Source organism: Eublepharis macularius, chromosome 2 (genome assembly GCF_028583425.1).
Source record: "Eublepharis macularius isolate TG4126 chromosome 2, MPM_Emac_v1.0, whole genome shotgun sequence".
In the NCBI taxonomy this organism is placed as follows: Eukaryota; Metazoa; Chordata; class Lepidosauria; order Squamata; family Eublepharidae; genus Eublepharis; species Eublepharis macularius.
The window spans coordinates 234,944,526-234,960,574 of NC_072791.1; the positions used below are offsets into that span (position 1 = coordinate 234,944,526).

At 42.0% G+C, this 16,049-nt stretch overlaps 1 protein-coding gene across 1 annotated transcript in view; it reads right to left on the reverse strand.

The window, feature by feature from the left end:
- The window catches only part of LOC129324994 (aldehyde oxidase 3-like), a 123,929-nt gene that overhangs the window by 83,662 nt on the left and 24,218 nt on the right, over positions 1-16,049 (reverse strand). The window contains exons 12-13 of the mRNA XM_054972477.1: positions 9,425-9,518; positions 8,567-8,676 (exon numbers count right to left, since the gene is read on the reverse strand). Coding sequence (XP_054828452.1) covers positions 8,567-8,676; positions 9,425-9,518 — 204 coding nt within the window. The remainder of the gene's footprint in view (positions 1-8,566; positions 8,677-9,424; positions 9,519-16,049) is intronic.

Below are 16,049 nucleotides of genomic sequence, written 5' to 3' on the forward strand. Positions count from 1 at the left end.
TTTTGGCCCCTCCAAACTCAAAGGACACTCCTTCCGGTAACTCCCATCTGTACCTGATTTTCATGTCCTTCAAAATCTGAATTAGCACTTTATATTTTTTCCGGTCCAGTAACACTGATCTGGGCAGTTCCTTCATTATAATAATCGTCTTGCCATCAATCTCCAATGGATCTTGAAACTGTTTTGTCACAATCCTCTCTTTCATATTTCGTGTTGTAAACTGCACAATCACATCTCTTGGTAGTTTCCTCTGGGTTGCTATTCTCGAATTCACACGGTATGCCACATCTAGGATAGCCACAACTTCCTCCTCCTCCTTCCCCAGGTACTCAGCCAACACCTCAGTCATCTGTTCTTGCGCTGACTTTCCTTCCACTTCTGGCAAGCCACGAAAACGTAGCTGCTTCTCCATATGTTTAGTTTCTGCAACTGACATTCTCCCCTTCACCAATCTCATCTCTGTTTGTTGCGTGTCTGCTAAATTCTCCATCGCGTCTTCTACTGTTTTAACTCTCTGCTGCGTTCCTTGTAATTCACTTCGTATTGTTTCCATACCTTTTTTCACTTCTGACAGCTCCGATTTTACTGTCTGTGTAACCTCTTTAACCTCTTTTATCAGCTCCAATTTCGTGTCCTTAAGTTCTTTAATCATATCTAAAAGTTTTTTGTCCAGGTTTTTATCCAGGTTTTCTATTGCCGATTGCCACTCTTTTTTTGACATCGTGGGGCTTGCTTTAGCTCGCTCCCACGAATCCGCTCTCTTCCTTAACTCCGTGGCGTAAAATTTAACGTTTTTCTATTTTAAATGTCCCGGTCTTCTTATAGAAATTAAATTTTAAAGAGTCCAAAATGTCGGGCGTCTTTTCTCTATGGTTTCTCTATGATTTTGTAATCCAAGATGGCCTACTTCCTCTTCCGCTGAAGCCGCGACCCTTCCCCTTTCAAAAATGGCGATTCCCTACTTCCTGCCCTCCAGCAAGGGCCGCTTCTCTCCAGCCACTCTATTGTTATTACGCACTTCCTGTCTCCCGTCTTCCCACAGCAGATCTCGCGATGGTGTCTTTTTCTCACAGCTCCAAAGCCACAGGTATTCAAAACAATAGTCCCATTTCTTTAATAACTTCTTTAAACTTAGTCTCTTTTTAAATTCAATTCCTGCCGAGTCTTCCCCTCCTTTTCACTAGTCTGTTGCAGTTTAAAAATCTACTTTTTATAGTCATTATTCAACAAGGAAATTGGTCTATAATTCTTAACATTCGTCAAATCTTGACCCTCCTTCGGAATCAGTGATATGTTGGCTTCATTCCATGAATCAGGAACTCTTTGGTTTTGCATTGCTCCGTTCATTGCCTCTTTCAGGAAGGGCGCCAGTTCATTAACCATCACTTTGTAAAACTTTGCCGTTAGGCCATCTGGTCCTGGTGCCTTCCCTAGTTTGGTTGATTGTATAGCGTCCCTTATTTCTTCTTCTGTCACTTCCTTATTTAGTTTCTCTTTCCATTTTTCAGAGATTGTCGGGATTTTCATCTTCTCTAAATATTCCGCAATTGAACTCTTACTCACTTCTTTTTTTTGGTACAGTTTTGCATAAAATTTAAAGAAGGCTCTACTAATGGCATCTTGATCCATCAACACCTTATCCCCTTCCAAAATTTTACTTATAATTTTCTTCTCCTTCCTTTTTTTAAATTGCCACGCCAAGTACTTCCCGGGTTTATTGGCACCTTCAAACGACCTCTGGTTCATCCTCTTAAGGTTCCATTCTAGTTCTTTATTATCCATTGCCGACAATTGTTCCTGCAAAATTTTAATGTCCTGATAAATTTTCTTTTCCCCCGGTCTTTTCTTGAGTTGTGTCTCTTTGGCTTTAATTTTGTCCAAAATTTCAGATCTCTTTTCCTCCTTTTTCCTCCTACTCCTTGCATTCAAGTCCATTAGTATGCCTCTTATCACTGCTTTGTAGGTGTCCCATACCTTATTAGTCGGCACTTCTTTATTCAAGTTGTACTGTATAAAGAATTTGGTCTCTCTTCGTAGCAATGCAATATTTTCTTCTGTTTGTAACAGATCTTCATTTATTCTCCATCCTTTCCTTTTGAAATTTTTCCCAAATCTCCACATAATTGGATTGTGATCTGAGCCTACCTTAGGCATTATCTCCACATCTCTAGTCCATAGTGCCAAATCTTTGGAGGCCCAGATCATGTCAATTCTTTATAGTGTGAAGTGTCTTGCAGAGTAAAATGTGTATTGTCTATTTTTAGGATATTGTCTCCTCCATACATCTTTTCTTAAGGTTTTCTTAAGGTTTTCTTGTTCCTTAAGTCCAAAAAAAGTCTTTGGCAATAGTCCTCTTTTTTTGTGAGCTGTTTTAGACTGCTTATCCTCTTCCAAATTTGTAACTCCATTGAAGTCACCTGCCAGGATTATGTGATCATAAGACAAGTCATCCAATTGTTTCTCTAAGTCCTTAAAAAAGTTCTCTTTTGCACCATTAGGTGCATAGATCCCAATCAACAATATCTTCTTAGAATTCCATATAATTTCCACTGCTACATATTTGGCTTCTGCATCATTTAGCACTAGTCTGGGCTGCAATTCATCTTTTATATATAATACAACACCTCGCTTTTTCTTTTTAGAAGCAACAACAAATTCTTTTCCCAATTTAGCAATTTTCAAATATTTTACATCTTGCTTTCTAATATGTTTCCTGCAGACAGACTATATTGCATTTTTGTTTTATCAGCCAGTGGAAAATAGATCTACGTTTACAAGGTGAATTTAGTCTGTTAACATTCCAAGATATAATCTTACACTCCATGATCACTTTCTTATACTTTTTGATAAGTCCTTTTCATTTTCCCTAATAAAAGTCTCCATCTCCTGAGCGGATCTGATGCTCTTCCTTACTCCCCCAAACTCAAATGTCAGTCCTTCTGGTATTTCCCATCTGTACCTGATTTTCAACTCCTTTAACATCTGAACCAGTTCTCTGTATTTTTTCCGCTCCAACAGCACCGATCTGGGTAACTCCTTCATGATTCTCACCTCTTTTCCATCGACTTCTAATGGATCCTGAAATTGTTTGCTCACAATTAATTCTCTTGTGTTTCTGGTCGTGAACTGCACAATCATGTCCCTTGGTAATTTCCTCTGGGCTGCAAATCTGGAATTGATTCTGTATACCACATCTAGGAAAGCTGCAATCTCTTCCTCCTCCTTCCCCAGGTAACCTGCCAAAATCTCTGTAATCTGATCTCTGGGTGTTTTTCCTTCCACTTCTGGGATCGCACGAAATCTTAATTGTTTTTCCATCTGTTTACATTCCGCAACAGCCATTCTTCCTCTCATTCCCCTCATCTCGGTCTTATGCACGTTTGCCAGCATCTCAACCATTTCCTCGACTGCATTAACTCTCTGCTGTGTACCTTGTAGGTCATTTTGTATTTTATCCATACCTTTCGTCAGTTCTGCCATTTCTAATTTAAGTGTCTCTTTAAAGTCTTTTAATTCTTTCACCATCTCTAACATCATGTCTTTAAGCTCTTTATTCCCTTCTGAAACTTTTTTGTCCAAATTATCCATTGCAGTTTGCCAGTCTTTCTTCGACATCGTGGGGCTTGCTCTGCTTCGCTCCCACGAGTCTGCCCATTTCCTTAACTCCGTGGCGCTAATTTATTACTTTCTGACGTTCTTAAAAGCCCAAATCCAGTTTATTTTAGCTAAACGCTATTTCAACGTGTTCAAAATGTCGGGCATTTTTTCTCTATGGTTTTATACTGAGGTATTTGCCCTTACCCTCTTCAAAGATGGCCTACTTCCATTTTGATTGAGGTCTTGCCTTGCCCTATTCCAAAATGGCGTCGCCCTTCTTCCGGCTTTCAAACATGAACCCTTCTCACCAGTCTCTTTATGGTTTTGACGTACTTCCTGTTCCCCTTTGTTACACAGCAGTTCTTGCGATTTTTTAAACTTTCTCACAGCCCATTATCTCTTCCCGGCCGCAGGTATGTAAACAATAATCCAATTTCCATGCTCACTTCTTATGCAAAATTACTTTTTCAAAATTTTTCTTGCTGGAGTCTTCCCCCTTACGTTCCCAGTCTGTAGCAGTTCTTAAATCCACTTTAACCACTTAATTCTTTTTAAAATCTGTCCTGTATTGAGATAGCGATTTTTACCTTCTTAGGCATTTTTCTTGGGTTGTAATCACTGCTTCTTTTTTTCAATTAAGTCCAAAGCCCCTTGCTGTTTCACTGAAGCTTGGGCATGAAGGTCTTATGTCAAAAATTTGACTCCAGAGCCACTGCAGAAATCTAGGCAACCTTTCTTCGGGTGGGACCTCAAGGGTGGGCTGGAGTTCGTTGCGTGGAACTCCCTCCTCACCCGAGATCGACGCGCCCTCAGGTGCACGAGCATACTCGCCTGTTCCCCACCTGAGAACAGGTGGCTGCGGGCTGTTTTTGCCCCACCAGCCTTCCAAACAGCGGCACAGACAGCTCAGCTCTTACAGCTGCGTTAGACCTCCATGGATCCCAAACCAGAAGTCCGGAATTCTTCTCTAAATTCAACTTCAAGTTGAAATACCTCCCTGGGCAGTCGAATTTCCTAGTGGATGTCCTTTCACACATGCCCCAACATGACAGCCAGAGGGAGGAGATAATTGATACAGTTTTCTCACAAGCTCAATTGGGAGGTGTGATGAAAACATGTAGTCAAGCTGCAAAAATGCAGAGCAGCCTGAAACCTGATTTCTCCGAGTGGGGAGAGAGAGTAAAAGTGGAAATTGAAAAGGAGGAGGAACAAGTGCCCAAAGCTGAACTGAAACAGGTGGGGGATGGCCACTGGTACAAGGGGATTGGTATATCCCAATCAGCTTAAGAAAGGAAATCTTGCACCAATGTAATGATGAAAAAACTGCAGGACATTTCAGATATCTTAAAACTTTACACTTAGTACAAAGACAATTTTGGTGGCCCGCAATAAGAAAAGATGTGTCTCAATACATATCCTCCTGCCCAGTGTGTATAATGGGAAAATCAAGGAAGGGGAAACCCCCTGGACTATTAAAATCATTAGAAACTCCTCCCAGACCATGGGCTGTGATTTCAATGGACTTTATTACTGATCTTCCCCCCTCTAAAGGATACACAGTCATTTTAGTAGTGGTGAATCTCTTTTCAAAACAGGCTTATTTTATTCCTTGTACTGCAATACCTACAGCTAAGAAACTAGCCAGCCTGTTCTTGAAGCATATAGTGAAACTGCACTCGTTTCCTAAAGTGGCTACAGCTAACTGAGAGTAAGTTAAAAAAGATGGGCTTCTCTCTTGAAGCTCTGTTGTCCCAAAGTTTTGATGCTGCAAAGTTACAAATAAAACAAAGGGTATGTGACATGGAGCGTCAGCAAGACATAATAAAAAATCCTAAATTTAGAGCATTAGAGGAATCCAGATACCATATGAAGATGGTCCAGTATCTAAATAGTTTAGAATTCCCTCCCTATAGGAGGGCTTTCACTCTAGCGGGATGTGATGCCATGCCATCCAAGGTAATGGAAGGGGGATATAAGAAGTTACCGTATGCGCAAAGGATTTGCGGGTGTCCCCTTGGAGAGGTGAAAACCCTGGAACACGTTTTTTCACTGTCCCTTCCAGAAAAGGACTAGAGACTTGACTATTCTTCCCTCGTTATCTGGTCTGGAGGGGTTACCAGATAAGATACCATTGGCAAAGCTATTGGCTGACAAAAATCCAGCTGTCACTAGAATAACAGCTAAGTTTTGTGCCCAGGTGATTGCACAACAAAACAGACCATCAAATACTGGAATGGCCATGAGGGAGTCTCCTCATCCTGATTAAGTTTTAAAGACATCTGCCTAATACTGTTTTTATATCAGGGGAATACAGCGAAACAAAATTCACTCAGGATTTGGTTAAGCCTACCACTATATTGCTGTATTAGGATATTTTATTTGAAGTATATGAATTTTAAACAATGTATTTTATCTTGTTACACTTTGATTTATTATGTATAGCTGGTCTAAGGACCGTTACAATAAATACCTACCTACCACTCGTTTCCTAATAAGGTAACATCTGACCAAGGACCACAGTTCATTGCCAACTTCTGGCGGGAGCTTCTTAAACTTGCAGGGATTGAACAAGGAATTAGCTCCGCTTATCATCCCCAAAGTGATGGACAATCAGAACACACAAATCAAGTGCTTGAACAGTTTCTAAGATGCTACATTAACTATCAACAAGATGATTGGTTGGATTTTCTTGATTTTGCCGAAAATGCGTATAACAACTCAGTACACTCTGCAACAGGGGCTACCCCATTCAAAATCATACATGGATAGGAAGGAAACGCCCTGCCTTTCGCCACAGCCCCTGCATCCTCACAGGGAGGAGACCTGGAGGAATGGTGGACTAATTTAACTTCCCATTGGGGAGTCATTCAAAAGACTTTGGACAAAGCAAAAGAAGATTACAAAAAAATTGCTGACAGGAAGTGCTCAGAGCAGTGGGAACTGAAACCAGGAGATTTTGTATACATCTCCACCAAAAACATAAAAGGGGAACAACCTAGTAAAAAGCTAGGATGGAGATATCTGGGCCCTTTTCCTGTAAAGAAGTTAATCAATAATGTGACTGTAGAAATTGAACTTCCAAAAAACTTAAAACAAATCCACCCAGTGTTCCACTTCAGTCTTCTAAAGAGGGCTCCCTTTCCGGACCAGTGGCATCCAGAAAAGGGGCCCCCACATCCAATGCTAGTGGATGGACATATTCACTATGAAGTGGAAGAAATCCTAGACTCAAAACTGAAGCATAACCAACTCTTTTACCTGGACAGGTGGAAGAACTTTGATGAATCGTACAGAGAATGGGTAGAGCAATCCCATATAAATGCACCCAGATTGATTTCAAAGTTCCATAGATGCTATCCTGACAAACCTTTGGGAGAGGGGCCATCTTTAAGGGGGCAGAATGTCATGTCTTAGCCCCATCCATGCCAATTTTGATTCTGTTCTGTTTAACACAATGTATCCTGTTATAGCTCAATATCACTTTGCTGGTGTCATAACTCTTCTTTTCTCGGGCTTTCACAGGTGTTTATCTGTTGGACTGTAACTGCTTCCAGTGTTTATGACCTTGTGCTCATTCCCAGACAGTGCTGTATCTTGCTTCCTAGTAACTCAATGTGGTATCACAAATATGTGAAATGTTCTCACACAGAAAGAGCGCTAAAGTATTGTTTACATTTGGGAGGGGGGAGAAAGGAGTACACTCGAATGTTAAAAGAGAAGTTTCTCTCACATGATGCCATTCCTGTCAACTTCTACTCTTGCTGCTTAGATGTCTGCCTTGCTTCTAAGTAGTCTTATGGACCTGTATGTGGAAAAGATCTGATTTCTGAATAAAAGTCATTTACCCAAGAACCTGTGTCTTGATGCAATGGTCCAGGGATCTAATTGCTACATCCTGTCATCCATAGCCTGACACTCATCTTCTCCCCCCCCCCACACACAGCGAAGAAAAACTATGCAGTGGACTTCAGTAGATAAGAGACTCACTCTTAACCCTTATTAACCAGATCAAACCTAACCCCCTCCTAAGAATCCCAGAAATCCTAATTCCCAACCTTGTCCCTGCTCTATAATGCTACCTCCCGTCCCGTCCCCCAAGAAAATCCAGCAGCCCCAAGTTCCCCGTGAAGCTTAAAAGTTTCTTAATCATGCTTCTTGTTTGGTGACTAAATGAAGGGAGTCCAAGGGAAGGTTAAGGAGCTGACATCGTTGCTCTACAAGTTTACCCCAATGGGAAAACTAAGAGTCCTCTCTGATTAAACCAGGGTATCCCTCTTGATGTCAGAGCGTAAAATGTTGACTTTAAGAGAAAAAGCCTTCAGCCAAGATCAAGCTTCAAGAGATGATTGTCCCAGTTCAGCTTGGAGATCCACAGCTTGGAATTCCAGAGACGGAACACAGAAATTTAAGGAGAATTGAATCAAAGGGCTCCCCTATTTTATCAATCCAAATACCCGCCCCCTATGAACTTCACACAGCCACCTTGGAGTTGAAGAGTTTGATGGCAGCTGGAATATATTGAGCCCCAGATGAATAAAAGAAGCAACAGATGATATTTGTTGCTGCTGTAGCCAACCTTTTAAGGGCACAGCATTTATCCGAGAACATTTGAGTTCTACACTTTACTGCAGTAGACCTGAGTAGGAATGGAGATCCCTGAGCCTTTATATCCCAGCCAAAGGTGAGTGAGGTGTTACAAGGAGGGCATCAGGACGTAAAGGGACAAATTAGCATTTGTAGTGAGATGGGAAGAGAGATAAGAAGAGAGAGTAGCATGAGAGATAAACCTGGCTAGGCAGGAGACCTGGAACAGTTAAGTGACTTTCTCACTCGTGTGTGTCTGAAATGAAGGCTTAAGAGTCCCATTTCCCCACAGTGTGTTGGAAAACCCTGTAAAACATCTGTAGGTGGGCGAATAAGAGCAAAGAGCCATGACCTGAGTTAACGGTAAAGCCCCTAACGCACTCACTTCTTTGGAGAATGGAATCAAAACAGAGACGATGACTTCATTGGGCAAAAGGTCTGCCTCTGGCAACCGTGCCAGGAATTCGTCATTCAGGGGAATCTGCCGCATTCCACCTGTTAGAGAAAAGCATAACCTTTACATCGTCTGCTCTTCGCAGATATAAATCTTACTCAGCACATGACACTCACAGACACCCACCCTCACCCACCCAGGCACCCATGCTGTATGAACATGAGATCTATTAACATTTTACCAGTCTTATTCACATATCGTATAACAAATGGAAATATTGAGTCTTCTCAATGCATCAAACCAGCTGATCCAGGTTAGCAAAACTGCAGTGCAACGCTAAGTAGAGTTACATCCATCTAGCTAAAAGGCAACCCAAAGTAACCCTTCTGAGTGGATCTAATGACCTCAGCCTGGGGTCACGCTGCGAAGGGTGGCACGGCATGTGACTTCCATTTCCCACTGCCACTAAGGTGCGCTCAGAGTTTTGCAGGTTTAAACCAGCATGCTTGTAAACTCTTTTGTTTTTGGTAAATACCACAGAATTTTCTCTTACTGATCATCCTCTCTGATGTTGCATCTGGTCATGTTTATGTGCCATAAACTTTATAATATGTAACATCACCATACAATTTTTTTTTCAAGAATAGGTAGACCATAAGTTATGTTTATTTTTCGCCTCTCCTCTCACTATCTGGCACCATTTTCCTGTTGATCCTCATGGCGGGGGGTGGGAGGTGGGGGGGAGGCATTGACGGTTATTAGACATAGAGATACCTACTGCACACCATGTTGTTCTCTTCATTATTAATTCAAAATCAAGTTTTATTAACAGATAATACAGGCTTTTACCTCTTGATGCCACATTGAGAATAGCTTTCCCAGCGGCTAGGACGGGGTTCAGGTCCCATGGCGACCCTCTGCTTACTATGTGTCCTCCTAAAGACTGACAAAGAATGACTTTTCTATTATTACTACTATTATTATGAATTGATTTTCCCTCTCTCATACATAGACATACAGACTTAAAATGCAACCTCTTTATAGATTTCAGGAGATTCAATTAGTGCGTACCTATCCAAATGAGCAAAATAATTTCTTTAATGACAACTGAGGTTTCTAGACTTAAAAATGATATGGAGGCACCTCGATACCACACCAATCCAATGCCGTCTTCCCCCAAAGCGATGTCCTTTGCCCATACTACTATATACCTAGATGTTTTATGCTAGTCCTTCTAGGACCACATCCTTCTGTTTCAAATTTAGGTTAGATTGTTTCAAAATCTAGGTTAGATTTTCGTAGGGCCAATTTCGATGAACTCAGAGGCTTGAAGAGAGTCATTCCGTGGGGGAGTGTGCTGGAAGGGAAAGGAGCGAGTGAAGGGTGGGCCATTCTCAAACGCGAGCTTTTGCAAGCTCAAGCCCTCACTATGCCAGCAAGATGGAAACATGGTAAGGGCTCCAAGAAACCAATGTGAATGCACAGAGAGCTCCAGAATAAGCTAAGGGAGAAAAAGGAAATGTTCAGGAAATGGAGAGAAGGGCAGACCTCTAAAGAGGAGTATATGAGGGTTACTGGGTACTGCAGATCAGCCATCAGAGAGGCCAAAGCTCAGTACGAGCTGGGTCTGGCCAGGAGGGCTCGCTACAACAAGAAAAACTTCTACAGATATGTGAGAAGCAAACGCAAGGTAAAAGAGGCAATTGGACCACTGTTGGGAGTAGATGGAGAAACTCTAGTGCAGGACAGAGAAAAAGGAGACAGGCTTAATGACTTTTTCGCCTCTGTTTTCTCCCTGAAGAACTCAGGCACATCTAGAGATAGTAGAAAATGTGGCAGGACACCTGAGTGGCAAATTGACATTGACAGAGAGGTAGTGGAGAGGCATCTGGCTGCACTGGATGAATACAAATCCCCTGGGCCGGATGGGGTGCACCCAAGAGTGCTGAAAGAACTTTCCAGAGAACTTGCAGAACCCCTGTCCATCATCTTCAAGGCCTTCTGGAGGCCTGGGGATGTGCCACAAGATTGGAGAAGAGAGAATGTTATCCCAATCTTTAAGAAAAGGAGGAAGGATGACCCGGGAAACTACAGGCCGGTCAGTCTGACTTCTGTTGCTGGGAAGATATTAGAACAGATTTTAAAGGGATCAATTTGTAAGCATCTGAAGGACCACTCAGTGATCCGGGGACGTCAGCATGGTTTTGTTCCTAACAGATCTTGCCAGACCAACCTGGTTTCCTTCTTTGATCGAGTGACCAGCTTACTGGATCGGGGGAACTCTGTTGATGTGATTTATCTGGATTTCAGTAAAGCTTTTGATAAGGTCCCCCATGACGGTTGGGCAGGATTGCAGCAGTTAAGATGAATGTGTTACCAAGAGTAATGTTTTTGCTACAGACAATACCAATCATCAGAGACTCCAAACAATTTGAAAAATGGCAGAGGAAAATATCAGATTTTGTTTGGGCAGGCAAGAAGCCTCGAGTGAAAGTAAAAGTTCTACAAGATGCAAAGGAAAGAGGCGGAATGCAACTGCCCAACCTGAGACTTTATCATGATGCAATCTGCCTAGTTTGGTTAAAAGAGTGGATGACATTAAAGAATAAGAAATTATTAGCCCTAGAGGGATATAAAAAATTTTTTGGATGGCACGCATACCTATGGCATGACAAAGTAAAGGTCAACTCGATGTTCCTGCATCATTTTGTAAGGAGAAGTTTATATACAATCTGGAAGAAGTACAGAATTTACCTACAAGAAGGAACCCCCTTGTGGGTGGTTCCATACGAAGTGATAGATCCGAGAGCTGTTGATAATGAACAACAATGTTTAACGTACAAAGAAATAACTAAAACTGAAGTATCTAAACTTAGAATAAAGACGCAAGAGGAACTATCACCTAACTATGACTGGTTCCAGTATAGACAGATTAGAGACTTATATAATTCGGACTCTGCAAAAGGGGGCATACGAACAGAGAACTCGGAACTAGAGCAGACCCTTCTTAAAGAAGACAAGAAAAGAATATCCAAGGTATACCAAGTACTGTTGAAATGGTATACCGAGGATGAGATAGTTAAAACACAAATGGTGAAATGGGCTATAAACTTTAATAAAGAAATAACAATGGAGGCATGGGAATACTTGTGGAAAACTACAATGAAGACAACGACATGTATTAATATTAAAGAGAACATTTTCAAAATGATTTATCGTTGGTACATGACACCAAAGAAGATTGCGCTAGGGAACTTGAACACTTCTAATAAATGCTGGAAATGTAGGAAGCATGAGGGCTCCCTCTACCATATGTGGTGGTCGTGTGAGGTAGCTAGGCAGTTCTGGGGGGAAATAATAAGAGAAATGAGTGAAATTTTACAGTTTCAAATAAATAAGAACCCAGAACTCCTGCTGCTAAACTTGGGAATGGAGGGAATTCCAGCCCATCATAGGACGTTGATATTCTATATGACTGCAGCAGCTAGACTTTTGTATGCGCAGAAATGGAAAGTACAAGAAGTGCCAACTATTGAAGATTGGATCTACAAATTGCTGTACATGGCTGAAATGGATAAGATGACAAGAAAACTGAGAGATCTGGACTCAGGGCAGTTTAACACAGACTGGGAGAAGCTGAAACAATATCTGGAGAAGAAGTGGGAGGTGGGAGGAAAACTGTGGCAGTTTGAGAACTACTGAAGTACAACAAAAGCATAAAAGAGAGGGGTGACTTTACCGGGGGAGGAAGAGAAATGTGAATTTATAAGCAGTTAGATTAATTAATTGATTGAGATATATATAGATATCTAAAGGTTAATTGATAGAATATTGATAGAGAATAATTAACGGTTTAAACATGAGGATTGAGTAATTAACAATATTTTTTTTTTACTTGATAAGACTTATATGCACCAAACTGAATGTATAGAAGAGTTAAAACGACTGACTATGTGATGAGTTATATAGAAATACTATAAAAAGAAGAAATGATTAATATATAGAGAACAAATCAAATTGTTTGATTCAAATGTGGGAAATTTTTATGGTTTATGATATATAGAAATATTCAAAACTGGAAAATGGGATAAATTGTTTATCTAAAGAAGTATAGTTTGGATGTATAATAAGTAAAAGAGTTAAAGATGTACTGCTTAATATAATGGAGAATATATATTTGTTTTAGACAGAGGAAGTTAATAGAAGTAAGGGAAAAGGGACAGAGGGTGGGAAAGCTGTTGGAAGTCAACAAAAGGGGGGGAAAGGGAGGGGGTTAGAAACGAAAAATTAGGGGATAATTGAATGTAATGTAATGTAAAAATATTAATGTTCTAACCCAATAAAAATCTTTTAAAAAAAAAAAGATAAGGTCCCCCATGACATTCTGATGGGCAAACTGGAAGACTGTGGAGTGGACTATAGGACAGTTCGGTGGATAGGGAACTGGTTGGAGGACCGCACTCAAAGAGTGGTGGTCAACGGCGTTTCATCAGATTGGAGGGAGGTGTCCAGTGGGGTGCCGCAGGGCTCGGTTTTGGGCCCGGTACTTTTCAATATTTTTATCAATGATCTGGATGAAGGAGTGGAAGGGCTGCTCATTAAATTTGCTGATGATACCAAATTGGGAGGAGTAGCAAACACCCAAGAAGATAGAATTAAAATTCAACAAGACCTGAATACTCTGGAGAAGTGGGCAGCTGTGAATAGAATGCAATTCAACAAAGACAAGTGTACAGTATTACATCTGGGCCACAAAAATGGGAAGCACAAATACTGGATGGGGGATACACTTCTGGGCAGTAGTATATGTGAAAAGGATCTTGGGGTAAGAGTGGACTGTAAACTGAATATGAGCAGTCAGTGTGATGCGGTGGCAAAAAAGGCTAATTCAGTCTTGGGTTGTATCACAGGGGCCATAGCATCAAAATCGCAGGAGGTCATAGCCCCTCTCTATACTGCCTTGGTCAGGCCACAACTGGATTATTGTGTGCAGTTCTGGAGGCCTCACTTCAAAAAGGATGTGGACAAAATCAAGAGGGTGCAGAGGAGAGCAACAAGAATGATCAGGGGTCTGGAGACTGAGCCCTACGAGGAAAGGCTGAGGGCCTTGGGAATGTTTAGTTTGGAGAAGAGGAGGTTGAGGGGGGACATGATTGCTCTCTTTAAATATTTGAAAGGCTGTCATTTGAAGGAGGGCAAAGAGCTGTTCCAGTTGGCAGCAGAGGGTAGGACCCGAAGCAATGGGCTTAAATTACATGCACAAAGGTACCGGCTGGATATTAGGAAAAACTTTTTCACAGTCAGAGTAGTTCAAAAGTGGAATCAGCTGCCTAGGGAGGTGGTGAGCTCCCCCTCACTGGCAGTTTTCCAGAAGAGGCTGGATGAATACTTGTCAGAGATGCTTCAGGCTGATCCTGCACTGGGCGGGGGGTTGGACTAGATGGTCTGTATGGCCCCTTCCAACTCTATGATTCTAAGAAATTTGAGGATGCCTGTTGGTTGGGGATGGTGCTGGCAAGGGAGAGTCAACAAATGTGTTTTTAGCTTTGTTACCCATTTGTTTCAGAGTTGCTCTGAATAAAAAAAGTGTTTACAGGTTGTGCAGGTTAGACAACTGGGGCATGGCTGAGGAAAATGAAGCATTTTAATTTTCAGGACAAGATTTAGGACCAACCTAGAAATGATGTGGAATTCTATAGGTCTTTTTGACTTGATAGGAGTATTTGTGAATCAGTGGTTTAGGCACAACACTGAGTTTGTTCACTACTCTGAGTGGGGCACTAATCTGCCTAGAAAAGTGGTGTATAAGTGCAGTTATTAGGAAAGCGGCAGTAGCATAATGGTTAAGTGGTTGGGCTGCAAATCAGCACTTTGCCTGTTCAACTACTGTCATGAACTCTGCAGGTGGCCTTGCGCAAGCCACTCCTCTCGGGCCCAGCTCCCCGGTTGCATTGTGGGGATGATAATAACACTGTCTTTGTTCACCACTCTGAGTGGGGCACCAATCTGTCTAGAAGAGGGGTATATAAGCATACTGTTGTTATTGTTGTTGTTAAAAGGACACAGATCTCCTCCCTGGACATCATGTATCAGTTGGGGGAGAATGAGTCAAGGCAAGCCAGGCAATAGCTGGAATGACCAGAGTCAGAGATATGATCCATCACTTGTTCTGCTGTTTTAAATATTAATCAGGCTTGGAAAGTTTGAGAATGGAAAAGTGGCATGTTGAACAGAAAGCTTATAAACGCTTCCCTTTTTTATCGTTGCCTGATAAAAATCACCATCTTTGACTGCTTTCCTCTTTATGGGGAAAAAGATAAAAGCACCAGAAATCAATTGGCCTTAAACGTGCTTATCTTTGAGTGAAATAGTCTCCGAACATTATAATGGTATGTTCTTTTGTGAACTTGTCAGTGTGTCAGTCCTTGGCAAGTAGATCCCCAAGTTCTCCACAGCAAACACACAGGTGATTTGGTTGAAGTAACTTTATTAGAGATCCATCAGGTTCAAGGTGCTCAGACAAGTGCATTGGCAGAAGTGACGTGTTAAAGGAAAGGAGGGTTAGATACAGGGCCGATTCCAGACGACTAACTTGAAGGCGCTGCATGCTGCCATGTTCTGGATCGCGATGGGGAAAACGCGAAATATCGCATTTTCTCGCGCAAGTTTGGCACGACATCGCGCCAAACTTGCGCGAGAAAACGCGATATTTCGCGTTTTCCCTGTCGCGATCCGGAACATGGCGGCATGCAGCGCCTTCAGGTTAGTCGTCTGGAATCGGCCCAGGATAACTTCCCACCCTCAGGGTAGAGGCCCGCTAAAATTCTGGCGTGAAACCCAGAGACAAAAAGTACCACAGTTTAGACTACATTGACAGAGTGAGTATGAAATCATCCCCGTTCCCAGAGAAACCATCGTTTAGGCTCGGTGCAGCTGACTCCAAGGACACAGGCTAGAAAAGTGAAAGTGGTTACACTTCAAAGCATAGATAACACACTGAATTCCCAAATAACAATTCTTGAATGGTACACAGAACTCCTCATATTCTCAGATGATTAATATGCAATACATAATATGCTCATGGCATGTATGCAGGCAGACATACATAACACAGTGGTTCCCAACTACTGGGTTACAGCCAAACTAAACTGGCAATTGCCACTGATTCCCCCTTCCTGCTGCGGACACCCTCCCCCGATGACATTCCTTGGGGTCCCTTGTCCCCCACAAGCAGCTTTTTGTGGAGAGCAGTGGGCCGCAGTGAGAGGAGGAGGCAGGACACTTCCAGTCTACCCCTAGAAAATTCAGCCTGGATCTAATCCACAGTGTTGGGACTTCTTGATTTGGCCAGGCATTTGTGAATCAGTGTTTTAGACAGAGGGACACATCTATACCCACATCTCCTGCTCGGAGCAGGCATCGTGGGCAACATGCCTGTTCTGTACAGATTGAAGGAGACGAGGGAAGGCAAGTC